Below are 16,950 nucleotides of genomic sequence, written 5' to 3'. Positions count from 1 at the left end.
GTATTTTTTTTCAGTGAACGACAACTTTTAGGTTGACGCCAATTTCTTAAAAAACAACCAAATTTAATAAAATTTCAAACTGAAACAGCTCTAGGACTCTTATTTATGATAATATACAGCCAGTGTTTATAAACTACTTTTAGATACTTATTTTAGAGGAATTATGTTTTTTTGTCCCATTACTGGTTCCACGTCCATTATAGGGTCCACTACTATATATGATACGAGATGGTGTGAATTAAAAATAAAACTAGGAATATTATTTAAGAACCTAATACATTTTTAAAAAAAACGATAACATTGGCTTCTTGGAGATTAGTATAGACAGCTATTTACTGGGGTGAGACAGTGTGACAGGCAAGCCGCAGGGCTGCAACCATGACCGTGAGTAAGTACCTACATAGACTAGGAATCCTCTAGACCGAGTTTAGAGCAATTACTTCATGCGACCGATGATGCCAAAAATGCGCGGGTGCGCGGAACGAGGTGAGCGAAGTTCCGTGCCGTGATTGGTCCGTTCAAAGACACGGACGTCACACAAAGACACTTTCGACTCGAACATGGAGTAAAATTACCGTATGCGTGGCAGAGGGGGTAGCGCTACTATATGCTGAGTCTGGTGGATGTCTTGTCTATGGGTACCTATAAAGTGTCATTCTATGGAACTAGCTAACTATGTAAACAAACTATACTGAAATTGTCTCTGAATGATGAATTTACTAGTGATTTTTGTTTACATAGTTAGCAAGTTCCATAGAATGACACTTTAGATAAGTACTTGGTTTCAAAGTTAATGTAACAGCAAATGAGATAAGTACAAACAACGCAATATAAACAATGTACTGTACAGGCGGGCTTGGCCTTGAAATAGTTTAATGGTCACTTGTCATAGAAAATATTTTCTTTATTATTTTTACTATACTTCTTATATTGTTCAAGTTCATGTAGGTACCTAGTCCACTTTTTTAAATTCATAAATATTATTTGTGCTTGTTGATTAGTAATGATTAGTATTCATAATATTGTTATAAAGAAACTGGTTATTTATTATGAATAAATTTATTCTTATTCTTATTTATTTATTTTGTATAATTACGAGAAATTGCAGACATCTTCAGCGCGAGGCAGACGCTCCAAGGTCGCGCAGTGCGCGGAAGGTAAGCGCGCGCACCTCGCGAGCACTGAGGAACACGTCGTGGCCTCGCTCCAGGACCAGTTTGATCTCGGTGTTCATCAGAGAGTCCATGCCCAGCTCGGCCAGCGTCGCCGTCTCACTCACCTTGGCCACGTCGGTGATACCTGGTAGAGATGCAACGGATAGTTGTTTGGCCGGATACCGGATACCAGATATTCGGCCTGACTATCGGCCGAATATCCGGTATCAGGACTAATTTCTAGGTTCAAAATGAGTGCGCGTGCAAGTCAGTGGAATGATTAAATTGTTTTAAAATAATAAACAAGTACGATTATGACCGTGTCTCTTTCTTAAATCCAATTAGTTTACTCCGAAATCAGGCAATATTACTATCCGGTATCCGGCCGGATAGTATGTCACTATCCGGTATCCGGTAAGATAGAAAATAAAGGCCGGATAGGCCGGATACCGGATAGTAACCGGATATCCGGTGCATCTCTAATACCTGGATATGATGGTCGTTATTGTCTACGTGACAGCGTGATAAACAGAACTCGGATAGGGTGAGCTATTTGCCTTATAATTTGACATGTCTTATGTCATATATAAGGCAAATAGCTCACCCTATCCGAGCTCTGGTGATAAAACAATATCCGTCACTTCAATCTCGTTCTCTCTCTCAATCGCGCTCTGTAAAGTGACGGTTATTTTGTCACGTGGATAAAGCCATCGATAATAGGCCTGCTGCGTCGTTAAAACAACATTTAGGAACATTTATCAACATAGCTAAATAGTGACGAATTCACGAAGGACAATTTTCATCGGTTTAGCATCTTGACTTATAAACTTATTTGGGAAAATATCTATATATAGATGAAAAGGGTCAATTTGCATTTCAATTCAAATTGTCTAAAAAAATTTGACAAATTAGCTATAAACTTTTACAGAACTTTTGGATATTTTTATACCTACCAGATAACAAAATTTAATGTCCGTTCTACTAACATATAGCCTGACAAGTTCTTTTTTAGCCCTGATATAATGTCGCTACAAACAGCTTACATATAGCAACAATACGTGTACGTCATGAATAGTCGGGACAGTGTGTATTGGCATCGTGCAAGAGCGAGTGAGGTATACAATTATGTACATGTGAGTTGTAGAAGTATGTTTCCCAATCGAAACCCAATCGAAAGAGCATGTTTAGTTGATAATTAAGTATGAATAATTTACCTATCCGCCATAATTTGATTCTAAATATTCGACCTCCGTATATATATTTACCAGATTCAGTCACTCGTGGTGGTAATGGCTCATTCTTATAATAAATATTTTTGATTATAGCACTAAAGACGCCTTAAATGAGAAAAATAATAATTTAATAATTAATATTCATATTTATAGTTCGTTTTTTTTAGCATTAGAAAGAACTCCAGAGAAGCAAGCGTGCAGTTTTTATCAGGCTCTTTAATTGTTAATAATTATTGAATTATCTAATGTAGCATGGTCAATACATATAATTTACTTCAAATTTTTACCGCTAAAAGTGCCGGATTTGGAACCACAAGCTTACTTCTGCGAAGTTCTTTCTAATGCTAAAAAAAACGAACTATAGTACAAAACTAACCAGTTTATTACAAACTCACTATGAAAATCAGTACCCGTCATGTCAACAAATAATTTCACAACATTGTTTAATGGAATGCTACTGAATCCCGTATCCTTTTTCTGTCGCAAGTATTTTAATGTATTTAAAATTATTTGTTTAGCATCGGTGTGAATTTTTTTGGGCATTTTGATTGCAAAATCTATTATTATCCTGAAATATTTACAATCATTTTCGATTTGTTTACATCGGTGACATTCAATGACTTTCAATGTCGGATGTCAAACAAAATAATTGCCATTAAAATAAATTAGTTCCATCGAAAATCCGCAACGTGGCGAGGGCTAAAAAGGAACTTGTTAGGCTTTACATATATATCCAATGATTCGAAAAAAACGCTCGCTTCAAGAAATGGATTATTGACGTCATTAATAAACGCGCTGCATGCCTCAATTCGCTATTAATCGTTTGTCTTTACCTGTCATTTTGAATCTGTATTTCGAAGAAAGGTATTAAACATAAGTGAACTAATTGAGGATTGTATTTTTTATGAATAAGGGGTTAAGTGCGTACCTAGGATATCAGCGACGGCCTGCAGGAGGCCCTTTAGCGACTGGTCACTGGCCCGTCCTTTATCGCCAATGACCGTGGAGGCGGTGACGGCATGCGGCAGCGACAGAAACACGCCCAGCGTCTCTAATACTGAGCTGATGGTCAGCGCCCTCATGCCGCCGATCTCGACGTCGCGGTAGCCGATAATGTCAACGATCATGCCGACGTCGCCGATGGCGCCCCACTGGACAGCTAGCGCTGGGAACCCGTCTGCCCGCCGCTGCTCGCAGAGCCGCTCCATAGCGCTATTGGCGAACCCATAAGCGTTCATCCCGTAGCCTCCGCGGCCGGCGGACACTGATGAGAACGCCACGAAATACTCTAGCTCAGGCGCTAGCTCGCGCGATGCGGCATCCAGCTCACGGGTCGCTGCCAACACCATTAGTAATATCATAAAACAAAGTATTTACTGCTAACAAACACTTTTTGAGGACATCCTCTCTCTCACCAATGTGAAAAAGAATACATTACGACATACAAAAATACATTATGTTCGTAAAAGTACCTAATTGTATCATGTATACTACATGTGTTTGCACCGCCTAGAACTTATCTGTTTTGTCGAAAGGTTGACTGGTAGAGAATGCCTTATGGCATTAAGTTTGCCTTTTATACAATGTGTTTTTCCTATATGCAATAAAGATTAAAATAGGATCTCTCTCTCTCTCGTTAGGATGCAAAAAGCTCGTGATTATGTGTAGAAATAACATATGTAGATAAAATCAAAATAAGACTGAAGGGCCCACTGACCATTAATCTTAGGGCGGGCGATGGCTTGGAAATGCTCCGGGGTTTGGCTCTCGAGGAGTGCGTCATGCATAACGGCGGCTAGGTTGAAGATGCCGCCGATCGGCGCCGCTGACGCCGCCTCGAGCAGCAATGCACGTGACCCCTGCGCCGTGCACGCATCTTTGGTAGATACTACGACGCGGACGCCCGCTTCGCGCCATCTGTTAGCAGTAGACAATTGGAGGTACATCTGGTACATACTTATTAAGAGGGCAGTGGACAGGATTTCTCAATTCGGTAATCTGGTCCCTTTTGGATACAGACAGACATTATTACAAAATATATTTTTCCTTCATGTACATGAAGGAAGGTTGTCAAATATCAAAATTCGAAATCGTATTGGAACAAACGGGAGTGGGGGTCAACGTATACACATGTGTGGGTGTTAAAAACGCCCCTTTCACTGCATTGAGTTAATAAGTCGTTGACTCTTTAGGAACTGGCGATCTGAATTTCGCTATGATTTTCGTTAAAGGATTTTGAAAACAAAGATAAGGACATACAGTAAGACCATTGTGCCTCACCTGCGAATGCACCTGGCCTGGTACCCAGTACGCACACCGCTGCGCGAGCTAAAGACGAGCGTGCGTGCGCCGCGACCCACCAGCCACTCACCCAGCTCCAGACCGATGCCTCCCAGCCCACCTGAATCACCATATCTTGTTAAACTTACTCATTATAAGGGCCCCCCCACATCTAGCGTCTTTCGAGCGTCGGCGTCTACAACTCTATGGCCGCTGCTCGACGCAACGTCGACGCAACTGCGCAGCGACGTCATTTTCCATAGCGCTGACCAGACGCCGACAGACGCCGACGCTCGAAAGACGCTAGATGTGGGGGGCCCTAAGAGTAGATATATTGGAATAATCAAATGTGCACCACGGGCCTAAGTGGAGGTTACTAACCAACAAGCACGTAGCTCTTCTCTGGGTGCATATAAGTTTTGGGCAGGGCAGGCATTAGCTGCACTGGTGCCGGATCGTCGTCAACCTTCTCGCGTACGCGAATCAACACCTTGCCGATGTGCTTACCGGTCGCCATGAACCTGAAAACCATCAGGCGTTAGGGGTGGGAAAGTATTCACATGTGCTTTTATATTATAGTTAAACGTGAACTCGCCTGAACGCCTCCTCAAGATGGTTGTGGGAGTAAACAGTGGTGGGCAGTGGACGCACCGCCCCAGTGGCGATGCCCTCGGTTATGCACTTTGACACCTCCGCCTTATCAGGGTGTTCGCTGCGCTCGTCGAGCAGCGCATCTAGCGAAATTCCGTGTACAGTCGTGTTCTTCAACTGTACAGATATGCCAAACGCCGTATTAGCGCTCAGGTCCACCTTGCCAATTTGGAGGAAGCGGCCGCCCTCGGCGAGACAGCGAAGCGACGCCTGCAGTTTGTTGCCCGCAATTGAGTTGAGCACGAGATCGACACCGCGGCCGTGCGTGCGTCTCCGCACTAGTTGTTCGCAAGAGCAATTGCGCGACTGACCGATGTTAGCATTCGTAAGTTGCGGGAAGCGCTCGAGAAGGAAGCTGCGCTTATCGGGCGTGCCCACGGTCGTGAAGACTGTGCAGCCCGCGTGCAGGGCGATGGCGATAGCCGCCTGGCCCACGCCGCCCGCGCCCGCATACACCAGCACAGTCTCGCCGCGTCGCATTCGCCCACGGACCACCAGCGCGTAGTACGCCGTGGCGTACGCCACAGGCACGGTGGATGCCTCCTCCAGCGTCCACTGTTTTGGAATCTCCCACAAAAAGTTCTTATCAGCCAACACCGTGGTTGCTAAGCCCTTGGCTGGCACCATGCCCATCACACGTTTGCCAGTTGAAGAGAGACCACTGAACTCTAAGCCGAGGATGCATTCCTACAAAACCAAGAAAGCTATTAAAATAAAGGAACACGGCATCGGCACAACAGTAGGAACCTATTGGTCCTACTAACTACGAATAGATAAATAATTATGTGTTCCGTACGTACCTGTTCAGCGAGGTCCCCAGGTAGCGCGTCGGACGGGAGTTTGCCCGTGGCGATCATGACGTCACGGAAGTTGAGCGGCGCGTAATAGACGCGGCACAGGTCGGTGTGAGGGCGCGACGTGACCGAGGCGTAACGCAAGTCACTCTCGATCCAACGCAGTGATGACAGGTCGCCGCGCGTCAGCGTATTCACGTATGCATGTTCCACCTGCAACGGAACCCGACCGCAGGTTCAATTCAGTTACTGTCGACCCGAGCAGCTTTTTCATCTTGTACATTTGAAAAGTTCAATTGTAATATCTGGGTACCTTGTGTTCTTGTAAAACAACATCTAGACGTTCGAATGAGACAAAAAATACATATTTACTAATACTAATTTGAATACAGCGGATTTTATGTTCAAGTTATTTTTTGTTCTTATTAGTTCTCAATCAAATGGAAAATGAGTGGAGATTTCTAATAATTTTATAGTAGACACTTAATTTGCACATGACTAAACTGAAATAGAAAACTCGCATTTATATACTTTACGATAAGATCTACGCAGACTCACCTGCCGCAAAGCCTCGTTGATGTCACCAAGCGACTGATGACGGAAGGTGCCCCAGACGCCTGCACGCAGCACATTCACGGTCAGGTCGAGTTGCACCTGCGCGCAATACATCGGCGCAGCAGGATCGAAGGCCTCTCCTCCGGGCAGGTAGTATACCCGCAAACGATCCCCACCAGATTCCAATCTAAGGGACGTGCCTAGCCCCAGCAAGCCGGAACCTTGCTCGTTCGACCACAAGTACACGCGCAAGTCCTCGCTTTCTGCTCGTTTCATGGCATCCTTCAGATATTCCACCCAGGCGTAGTCGTCGTCACGCGCTTCTATAACGATCTTCGTCGCCGGCACGGCCGCTGCGCGCCGCAGCAGTAAATACTCGCGCGAAGCGGTGCGAGCACGCGATATCTTTAAACACATATAGGATACTCAATGTTACACCATACTGTGTCAAAATCCGATGTTGAGTTGAGTTGAGTTAAAAAGTCTATTAATGGCCCTACGATACCGATCTGTTAGTGTCAAGTGGCGTGTTTGGTTGAAGAAATGTAATTAATTTTTGACATTGACAGATCGGTATCGTACCGCAGTGATGTCTTACAAATATTTTTCCAATAGGACCGATAGTAGATTGTGTCATATCTGGTCATATAGAATCCTGAACAAAGCGAAGGAATCTACAATACTCGCTACGCTCAGGATTCTAAAATAGAAACTTGAGAGTAGTGAGGGATTCAATAGTGGACGTCATTTTGCTAATATTTACTACCCTGCTGCTCTTCACATCATGATTATGATTAGAAAATTATCATATGTATTTCAAAACATTTATGCAAAAAAAGTGCCCTAGAACTTCTAAAAGTACTACTTCGATCCCTTCTAGCAGGGAAGAAAAGTGCTACTTTGAGCCCTCCTAGCAGGGGAGAACCGTGCCACTTTTGATCCCTCCTAGCAGGGAAGAAAAGTGCCACTTTGACCCCTTCTAGCAGGGAAGAAAAAGCCCTTTTCTTAATAGGTGATGTGAACAGATGTCTGATAATTTTATGTAGTAGTCCAGAGGAATAAATGTAAAAAAATTGCCAATAATTACTAGCATAAGACCTGCTTCCTCTAACAGCGATTGTACAGCAGGTAAGTCAGACGCCAGTGCCGGTTCATCCAGCACAATGAAGCTCCCTGCAGCAGCCACCGCAGTCAGTGAACCGGGCCGATGAGTCAGCAGGTCTGTTGCCAAGATCACGTGCCAATCTGTCCTAAAGCCTTCGCTTTCTACTTCCTGATTTGACACCTGGAAAAATTACAACATTTTCTCGTGCAGCTCGAGCATCTTGCTCGTAAGTACATCGAAATAAACACGTGGAGCTCTGGATGCGTGCGAGACTTTCAAACATTTTTTTTTCTTGGCTCATAAAGTTCTGTAGGCACTTCTCTAAAAACGTAGGTATGTAAGGAAGTGAATTGAACCTAAACCCTTACTGTGCATTTTAAGAGGAATTTCCTCCCGTGGACGCTCCAGCTGTGGAATGAGCTCCCATCCGAGGTTTTTCGAGGGTCTACAGTATAGAGTGCTTCAAAAAAGGAGTGTACATGTTTTTAAAAGGTCGGCAACGCGCATGTGAGACCTCTGGAGATGCAGGCGTCCATAGGCTACGGTGACTGCTTACCATCAGGCCGTATGCTTGTTGCCACTGATGTGGTATTAAAAAAAAAGAATTGGTATCATTTAGCTCTCAATAAATAATTAACCAATACTTGCACTCCCTGCGAGGCCATTGCGTCGGAGTACTGCGCCGCGTCGGCGCCGGCGACCACCGTCCCGTCCACGAGCACTCGCGGCTCCGCCTCCAGTACTGAACAAACACAAATAAAGCATATTAAAATTGTTTACATGTTTGGTATCACATATAGTTAATAAGAGCTTTGAGTTCTATAAATTCAAATTTGTCCTTCAGCCGGTAAATAGGTTTATAGGTCACTTTCTTAGCAGGATACTTTCGAGTTAGGTCACGTTCTGAGAACGTCGCTTTCGATGTAGGTTACTTTCTGAGTTGGTCTAAGAAAAGAAAAGTTGAAAGTGTGAAGTTTACTTTGACAGCGTACGCCATAACACTTATTGTCCATGGCGCTATGGGCACGACAAGTTACGACGCCTTTAGGTGTTCTAGGTGTTCTTGGCGTTCAAAAGGTTTAAGATACCTATTAGATGGGAAATATGTTGGGTTCTATACCTTTCTTGGCGTATGGTAGCATCAGCGCTGCCGCGGGCCGATTTAGCGCTAGTTCGGCGACTTTCAACTTGTGCACGCTGCAGTTCTCAAGCGCTAGATGTAATGTGGCGGCTGCATAACGCTCTTCCGAAGTGTCTGTACATACTCGTTCAAACGGAATATATACATATTTGTCAAGATTGGGCGTGAACGCAACATTGACGCGGCGCGGTGACAGTGAGCATTTTACGCCACGGAGTTCTACGCCGCCCGCCACGACTATATCAATATCACGGCGCACCTTGACGGGCAATGGGCCGCCGTTGGCCACCGTCGCCGCTGCTCGCTGTTCCATAGGGTCAATAACCACACTTTGGATAAACGTAGGCAAATATAAACCACGCCATTCTTGGCCCAAACAATAGAATTGAAGCATTGTGTCCATAAACGAAATCCAATTTTCAGCCCAGTCGATCATGCCGCACGTGGCACGCGCATCCGAAGACTGGATCCCGCAAAACAAGCCCTCGTAGTTGTAACCACGTAGATGCAGTATTTTATAAACCTCTGCAGAAGTGAGTGACGGTAGATCCTCCTTTTGCTCTTCTGTATCCAAGGTGGTGGAGGACAGACGCTCTGAAGCAGGGTCGTTGGTGAGTCGCATGGATCCTGAAACCAGGACGTCATCGCCTTCGCAAATCTCAAATTCTCCAGAGCCACTAAAAATTGTGACAATAAACCGCACCGGAGCATCGCGGGATATGATGGTAGGACGACGCAAGTGCATATTCTCTATCACCACCGCTGCCTCCTCTATCTTTACCTTTTGCATCTTGGCCATAGTCGTCCACACCAGGGTCTGTTGGCAGGTAATTATATTTAGGTAACTATTTTTAAACAGTCGCACTGAGCGTACAACTTCTGATTTGGGCAAAGAGCAATAAATTAAGCAATAATAGATATACAATACTGGACACACACTACGTATTTTTTGTGGGACAGATGATTATTTCATAAATGCTTCAGTAGGTATGTTTTCAAAATTCTAAATTAAATATTTAATTACTTTCTGATGTATACATATACATTAGTTTTCATTACATTACACCACTATAGCTCGTTTTTTTAGCATTAGGAAGAACTTGAAAGAAGGTAAGCGATCTTGACATGTCTTTTAATTGCAAAACGCTTTTTAAAAATCAATAACTATTACTTATAAAAGCAGAATAATATAAATATCGTATTAGATTCATAATTGTTACATATTTGCCGTGACTTATTTTTAAAATGTGTTTTTCAAATCAAGATTGTTTACCTTATTTCTAATGCTAAAAAAATTAACTATAAGAGAAAGAGAGTTTCTCTCATGGTCCTCTTTAGGCCAGACATTGTAAGCTGATCTGCTTAAATATTAATAGCTAGCCAGCCTTTGCCAACTTCATTGCTTCATAAATGTAATATTGTTCGCAAGTGCTGTGCTAACTTACGAGGTATCCAGTGGCGGGGAAGAGGATCCTGCCATCGATATTGTATCCGGCAAAGAAAGCGTCTTCTGGATTGTTGAGGTTGTACTCGACGACGTTTTGACCGCTACTGACGGCCGTCTTGGGGCCCGCCACGGTCCACTCGACGGAATGGTCCCAGCCAACGTGAGACGCGAGTGAGGGTGTACCGCGCGATACGGGCCAGGACACCGCCGGATATAAGCGCGCCACCTTAATACATTAAAAAGTTTATCATGTAAGATGAAGTTAATTAAAGCAGTTTAAATAAAGATATAAGGAGCACCTGCCTGAGGTTGCTTGCCGGCTGCGTAGATCTTGCCTACACCCGTGAGCAAGTGTACGAGCGTGTCGAGCGCCTCACGGCGCAGCAGTGGGATGTGCACCGCGTCAGGCAGCGTGCTCTTGAGCACAGCCTGCATCTGCGCGTGCGGTGCCAATTCCACAAGCAGTGCGTTCTCTGGCACATGCGCCAGCGCCGTTGCCAACCGAACTGGTGACGTCAAGTTGTTCACGTGGTACGTGGCGTCACTTAAGTTTGCTGCAACACCATACTTTGTATCAGTCAGTGCTTAAACTATCTTTAAAACCCTATATTTCATCAACCCTTTACTTGCGGAAAAGTGTCCTTGGAGAAATGTTCTGAATTTTCACAGGCTTTTATTTAACTTGCCCATTAGTCTGTATGTATGTTAGAGCGCGTGGTTGTTTTAGTCGACAGTTCATACGTCTGCAGTCTGCGATTGTAACAAATATTAAACTTACAAAAAATATTACTTAAAATAAAATACCTAAATCTGAGTTCCACTGTTCCTGTGGTATAGAGGTTGAAAGCCAGCGTTCGCTGCGCGTCTTGGGCTCGGGGATAACTTTTAAAAGGTTGGCATGCAGGATTGGCGCGGCAGGAGCAATGTACTTGCTGTGAAATGCCATGTTTGAGCTATTGATGCGCCGCGTAAACACGCCTTTCGCGGATAGTTCTGCCATAAACTTTTCAATTGAAGCAGGAGGGCCGGAGACCTGCACAAGAAGTGTTCTAATTTTTAGTTTATCCGCGAGCTCCACGCAGACGGTAATTTATGAATATATTCTTTCCTTTCAGGTATCAGACAAGACTCTCCTTCTCTGTAGAAAATACCTAGAATTTACTCAGTGTCTTTATGAAGTCAGTGACTTTACCAGATTTTTGAAAAAGTTTGGATAGTAATGCTTAGTTGTATGAAATACGAGTAAGATCGTGGCCTCACCAAGATATCGTTAGGGGTGTTGTAGCAAGCGCATTCAACGTCAGGTGGGCAGAGTAGTTGAGCTTCTTCCCAGGACATACCGATGGCGGCCATGGCGCCCGGAGCTACCCGCGCGTCCAGAAGGCTGCGTCCGCGCCAGTACGCGCATAGCACCGCTTGCTCCGCCGTCAGTGTCTCATCGGCATATGCGCACCCTGCACCCCGATTAACATATTAACATAGGCGTAGTGGTAACAACTTAACGAAATGCTTCAATAGGCCTCACCTCAGAGTTAAAGCCTTTTATGGATCTCTTTCTAAATTTTAGCACAGGTATGCACTTACCGATTTCGCCGCAAGAAGAACCAATAATACCATCGGGGTGCACACCCAGCTCGCGTAACACGTCCACCAATGCCACCTGTATGGCGGTAATGGAAACGAAAGTGTTTATGATGTTGTCGAAGATAGCATCCGGTGCGTCTGCAATCACGTACTGAAGGTCCACTCCATGTGGCTTGAGTGCCGCAGACGAGCGCGCGATGCTTGACGCGAACGCCGACAAGCGCATCAGCTCACGCGCTGCTCCAGACCACTGAGAACCCACGCCGCTAAACACTAACCAGACCGGACGTGCCTCGTTGTCACATTTCAACACCTTAATAATGGGTTCAACATTGTGCTCCGAATCTAGGACGCCAAACCCGCGATATGGATGGCCGGGGATGGCACGTGCGTGCACAGCGTCGATAAGAGCATGCAACTCAGTGTCATGCTGGTGGGCGGCGGCCAATCGGATCAGCCGCTGAGTGGCCTCATCGGTGCGGCCCGAAGCTAGTACGAGACGTGGAACTGGGTACTTGGCGAGCCGCGGACGTTCTCCACGCCCTCCCTCGAGGATCACGTGTGCGTTTGAACCGCCGAACCCGAACGAGTTCACTGCTACAAGACCTCCCTTCCATGGCGTGTTCTCGAGTACTACCTGCAACATAGGCACCTTATACAATTTCAAAAGTATAATTTTTAACGTCATTTTCATTAATAATCAAGTAAAATTTTCACTGTGAAATATATTAACGTATATTTTATTATCTGTTCTGTTTGTGTTACCTTCAAGCGGCCGTCTCTGAGTGCTGGGATTTTCTCATTGGGATTTTCGTAGTGTAGGTTACCGGGGATCATACCGCGCTCCATCGCCAGCACCACCTTAGCAACAGAACAGAGCCCGGAGGCTGGCTCTGCATGTCCCATGTTGGACTTGACTGCACCAATTGACAGAGGTGTCTGCCGGTCTTTGCAAAATAGTTCTGCGATCGCATTTAGCTCTTGTGGGTCACCAGCCTATAAAACATCGTTAAGATACACAAGTTATGTAACATCATGTTATAGACGTCAACGTATATAAGCTGTGCGGTTTACCTTAGTACCGGTGCCGTGTGCCTCCACGTAGACGACGTCCTGCGGCCGAAGATGTGCCTTCTCAAAAGTCTCTTGGGCAAGTCGGCCCTGCATCACGCCGGAAGGGTAAGTGATCCCGTTCGCCTTGAAGCCATCATTGTTCATGCTTGCACCACGTACTGTGCAGTACACACGGCGCGCATCGTGACTGCGCTGCAGCAGTAGGGCAACAACCGCCTCGGACCGTACATAACCACGACCACTAGCATCGAATGCGGCGCAACGTCCTTCAGGCGATAACATATTCAGCTTTTTGAAATTTACGGAGCTTGGCTTGAGACAAAGATTAGTGCCAGCGACTACAGCGGCATCACATGAACCGTTGCAAATGGCATCAAAGGCGTGCGCTAGCGCATACATGGAACTAGAACAAGCGGTATCAACGGCTAACGATGGTCCTTTGAGGTCAAATGTGTAGGATATCCTGTTAGCAAACATGGCGCGAGCGCAGCCAGTCACTGCGTATCCGTTGTCCATGTTTGCAGACCACTCCTCAGTCTCCGAGTTGGAAACACCGACATAGACTCCGGTGCGCGAGCCGCGTAGCTCGGTGGGGTTGTAGCCAGCGTCCACCATAACCTCGTGCACTACCTCCATGAGCAACCGTAGCTGCGGGTCCATGACGTGTGCTTGCTTGGCGTGCACGCGGAAATAACCAGCATCGAAGTGCTTTAGATCCTTGAGCTTGCCGCTACGTTCGAGCAATCCGTCCAAACCTAAACCAACCAACGAAACATATTTCAGGAACAAGTATGCAATGGTTTTTTTTTTATGTATGTAGGAACAATCATGTCGCATAGACTTAAAGAGTTCTCACCCTGTGTCCAGCGGCGGTCGTCAGCAGTGACGAGGTCTACGCCGTCGAACAGATTCTGCGCAAACTCTTCGATGTTACTTGACTCGGGCAGGCGCCCCGATAGCCCCGTCAGTACCACCTCCGAATCGTTGCTGTTTCTGTCCATCGCAAAGTATCTGGAAAATACCTGTAGAAGGTAAGTCTAAAGCTTAACACTAGTAAAAAGTAAAAAAAAACTTTAAACAAACAACGAACTATGAGACTGGTGGCAACATGTGGTTACAAAAAAACTGGAATATACAAACTTTGAAACAGTCTGCCGAGCCCTTTCGCGCATTTAGGAGCTGCATGGCAGACGAGTGTTTTGTAAAGCTACATATAAATTGCTATTTATGTTGTCGCCAGTCTCATCTTTGTATCAGATGGCGTAAATGCCTTAGGAGGCGACAGGTAGCAATTCTCAACCAATTATCGTGAAATTTTGTGAGCAGGTTCAGTAGTTAGAGAGGGTAGGTAGTTATATAGAATTTTTATATCGTTTTGTTTTTTGGAAAATGATCGAAATAGTTGAAATTGGCATAAAGGACTTAAGTGCCATTACGGTCCATGGTACTTAAGACCATTGTGAGTATATTCGCTGTGATATTGACTTACTTAACGAAGTATTTTTTGTTTTTACATATAATGCCGGCCGTTACCGGATTCGAACCCGGGACCATCGCTTCATAGGCAGGGTTCCTAACCCAATACAAATCATACATAAATAAGCCAGACATGTTTTAAATCGCTTATCGCGAGGTCTACAGTTCACAGAGTCATTAGTCAAATATTCGCAAATTATTTACGCAGGTGTAAGTTTAATAATACCCACAATAGGTATTACGAGGTAGAAACAATAGGAAAAGACTGGAAATAAAATGGCAACAGACAGACATGAATGCAAGAAAATAATGACCAAATTCGAAACTCCAATTCGGCTGTAGCTAAGTATGCTTTTAATGCATTAGGCTCAGAGAACGGAGTTTTTGAAAAGTCGTAGCGCTTTTTTTAGATTACGATACTGCCAAAAATTGAGTGTGTTATAGGCCCCGTGCATGAACTGTAGGGGTCAGCAAAGGAGCCGTCAGATTTTTGGCGCGAGGCGTAAATGTGTCGTTGCTTCAGAAACTACTTTGCACCAAGAAACATACCGACAAGAACGGTAGATGGTAGCACTTGCTTTGGCAATGTACATACTGTGCACATAAATGTAGCAGCAAAGTGGGTATAAATGAGAAACTAGGCCTTATTGGGATTAGTCCGTTTTCCTCACGATGTTTTCCTTTACCTAAAAGCGTCTGGTAAATATCAATTGATATTTCGTACATAAGTTGCGAAAAACTCATTGGTACGAGCCGGGATTTGAACCCGCGACCTCCGGATCGCAAGTCGTACGCTGTTAAGGAGCCCACATATTACCAGTTCGCCGGACGATATCAGGCTGTCAGATCAGGTGTTCGCAACTGTCACCTTAATTGCGATTAACTGACATATCGTCCGGCGAACTGGTAAACTGTGGGCACCTAAAGATACCGGGAAATTTTAGTTACAAGATTTGAAGCGCTGCTATTTATACCTAACACAATATAATAACTTAATAAGCTAAATAAAAGTATGTAAAAATATATACGTACATAAAAGTGTGTAAAAATATATTCACCCACGTAATCTAGTCGGATTTCGTTCGTTTCAATACTCGAATCCAACTGCACTGTGGCAAGGATATGTCTGCATGTCCCTCGACGTTGCCCTGCAGAGGGGTAGGGAGGGGCGGTCTTGTCGCGGCGGAGCCGGCTGTTTGAGCATTAATATGTATTTAAATAATTTGCGATTTATTGTCAACATCAACAGCGACATACTGCATAGTTTAGTATCCAATTATACTTATGTAGTTCTTGCGATGCGGATGCGGTTCGTGTTGGATGCGGGTGGCGCAAGAACTGTCATTGTGGCACTCTAGGGGAGACCTACGTCCAGCAGTGGACGTCCTCTGGCTGTTATGATAATAATGATGATGATGAGTTACTTCTTAGTAGTTTGTAATCGAATTGTTTTATCTATGCTCGCTCTCTGCACTCTCTTAGCAAAAATGGCCGCACGCGCAGGTTCACATTTCTTTGTGCAAAACTAAATTAAATAGTGTTAATATCGAAAAATAGTGATAAGTCAAAATTAAAAGACGTGATCAAAATTGTACCGGCTACATGATTGGACAACGGCGCCTGGGCTGCAATCGCTCCTTCTGCTGCTATCGCCATTTGACATATAAGTATCTAAAGACGGGCTTTGCGGGCAATAAGAATGGGGCCAGAGGGCCTACCGCGAAGCACGTTCGACGTGTTGCCTCCCTCTCACACTTACGTACAAATTTACAAGTGGAACTGAGAGTCAACACGTCGTACGTGGTTCACGGTAGGCTCTTTGTACAGTGGTGCCACGCATACGAATTCGAGCCCATCGTGCAGTTTAACTCTAACGCCACAAAGCGATTCATTGATGAGTTCGCATCACTCGCGCGGTTGTATTGGACAAATAAATTGGATAGTTGGATAGGTAGGTGGAATACCACTACCATCCTAAGCCCCCATTCGCACGACAGCTTTTCTAACGCGCGTTAAAAAAGCGCTTGAATCTGTCAACACTCTAAATTTTATTTAACGACCAAGGCTTAAAGTCGAAAATCCAACAACGCTTGATAAAAATCGCCACCGCTGTCGTGTGTCCATTTGTATCATTCAAACGCTTTTTTAACGCGCGTTAAAAAAGCTCCCGTGAGAATGGGGGCTAACGTTGCAATGTGATTCTAATACCTAGGTATTACTGAATCGCAATTAAAAAGGGATTGAGATAGCTGTCAATCCATATTGATTTTGACGTAAGTGTATGGAAATCTGTTATTTCTAATCCCTTTCTGATCGCGGCATGATAATAGTGTAAGTGTGACATCATTTGTAAGTATAGTATTTGTGTACCTACTTACTTTACTAATAAGCACCTTGGTCTATTGACATAATAAATACGATAATATAAGCTTATTTGTGAATTCATTAATAAAATAA

General features: G+C 44.6%; 1 protein-coding gene across 1 annotated transcript; it reads right to left on the bottom strand.

Moving 5' to 3' along the window:
* Positions 1 to 1,040: 1,040 nt before the first annotated feature.
* Positions 1,041 to 15,620, bottom strand: LOC134680252 (fatty acid synthase-like). Its single transcript, XM_063539345.1, has 20 exons — positions 15,556 to 15,620; positions 13,874 to 14,028; positions 13,018 to 13,772; positions 12,709 to 12,939; positions 11,944 to 12,580; positions 11,620 to 11,813; positions 11,164 to 11,392; positions 10,663 to 10,913; positions 10,358 to 10,585; positions 8,892 to 9,729; positions 8,416 to 8,513; positions 7,754 to 7,951; positions 6,670 to 7,071; positions 6,118 to 6,324; positions 5,262 to 6,004; positions 5,048 to 5,187; positions 4,667 to 4,787; positions 4,104 to 4,303; positions 3,315 to 3,722; positions 1,041 to 1,299 (listed from the first exon to the last, which is right to left on the bottom strand). The coding sequence occupies exons 2-20, from the start codon at positions 14,016 to 14,018 to the stop codon at positions 1,115 to 1,117; spliced, it is 6,210 nt and encodes a 2,069-aa protein (XP_063395415.1). The 5' UTR covers positions 14,019 to 14,028; positions 15,556 to 15,620; the 3' UTR covers positions 1,041 to 1,114.
* Positions 15,621 to 16,950: the final 1,330 nt, after the last annotated feature.

This window comes from Cydia fagiglandana, chromosome 3 (genome assembly GCF_963556715.1).
Source record: "Cydia fagiglandana chromosome 3, ilCydFagi1.1, whole genome shotgun sequence".
In the NCBI taxonomy this organism is placed as follows: Eukaryota; Metazoa; Arthropoda; class Insecta; order Lepidoptera; family Tortricidae; genus Cydia; species Cydia fagiglandana.
Note: the sequence above shows the minus strand (reverse complement) of the source record. Positions and strands in the feature narration are given on the sequence as shown.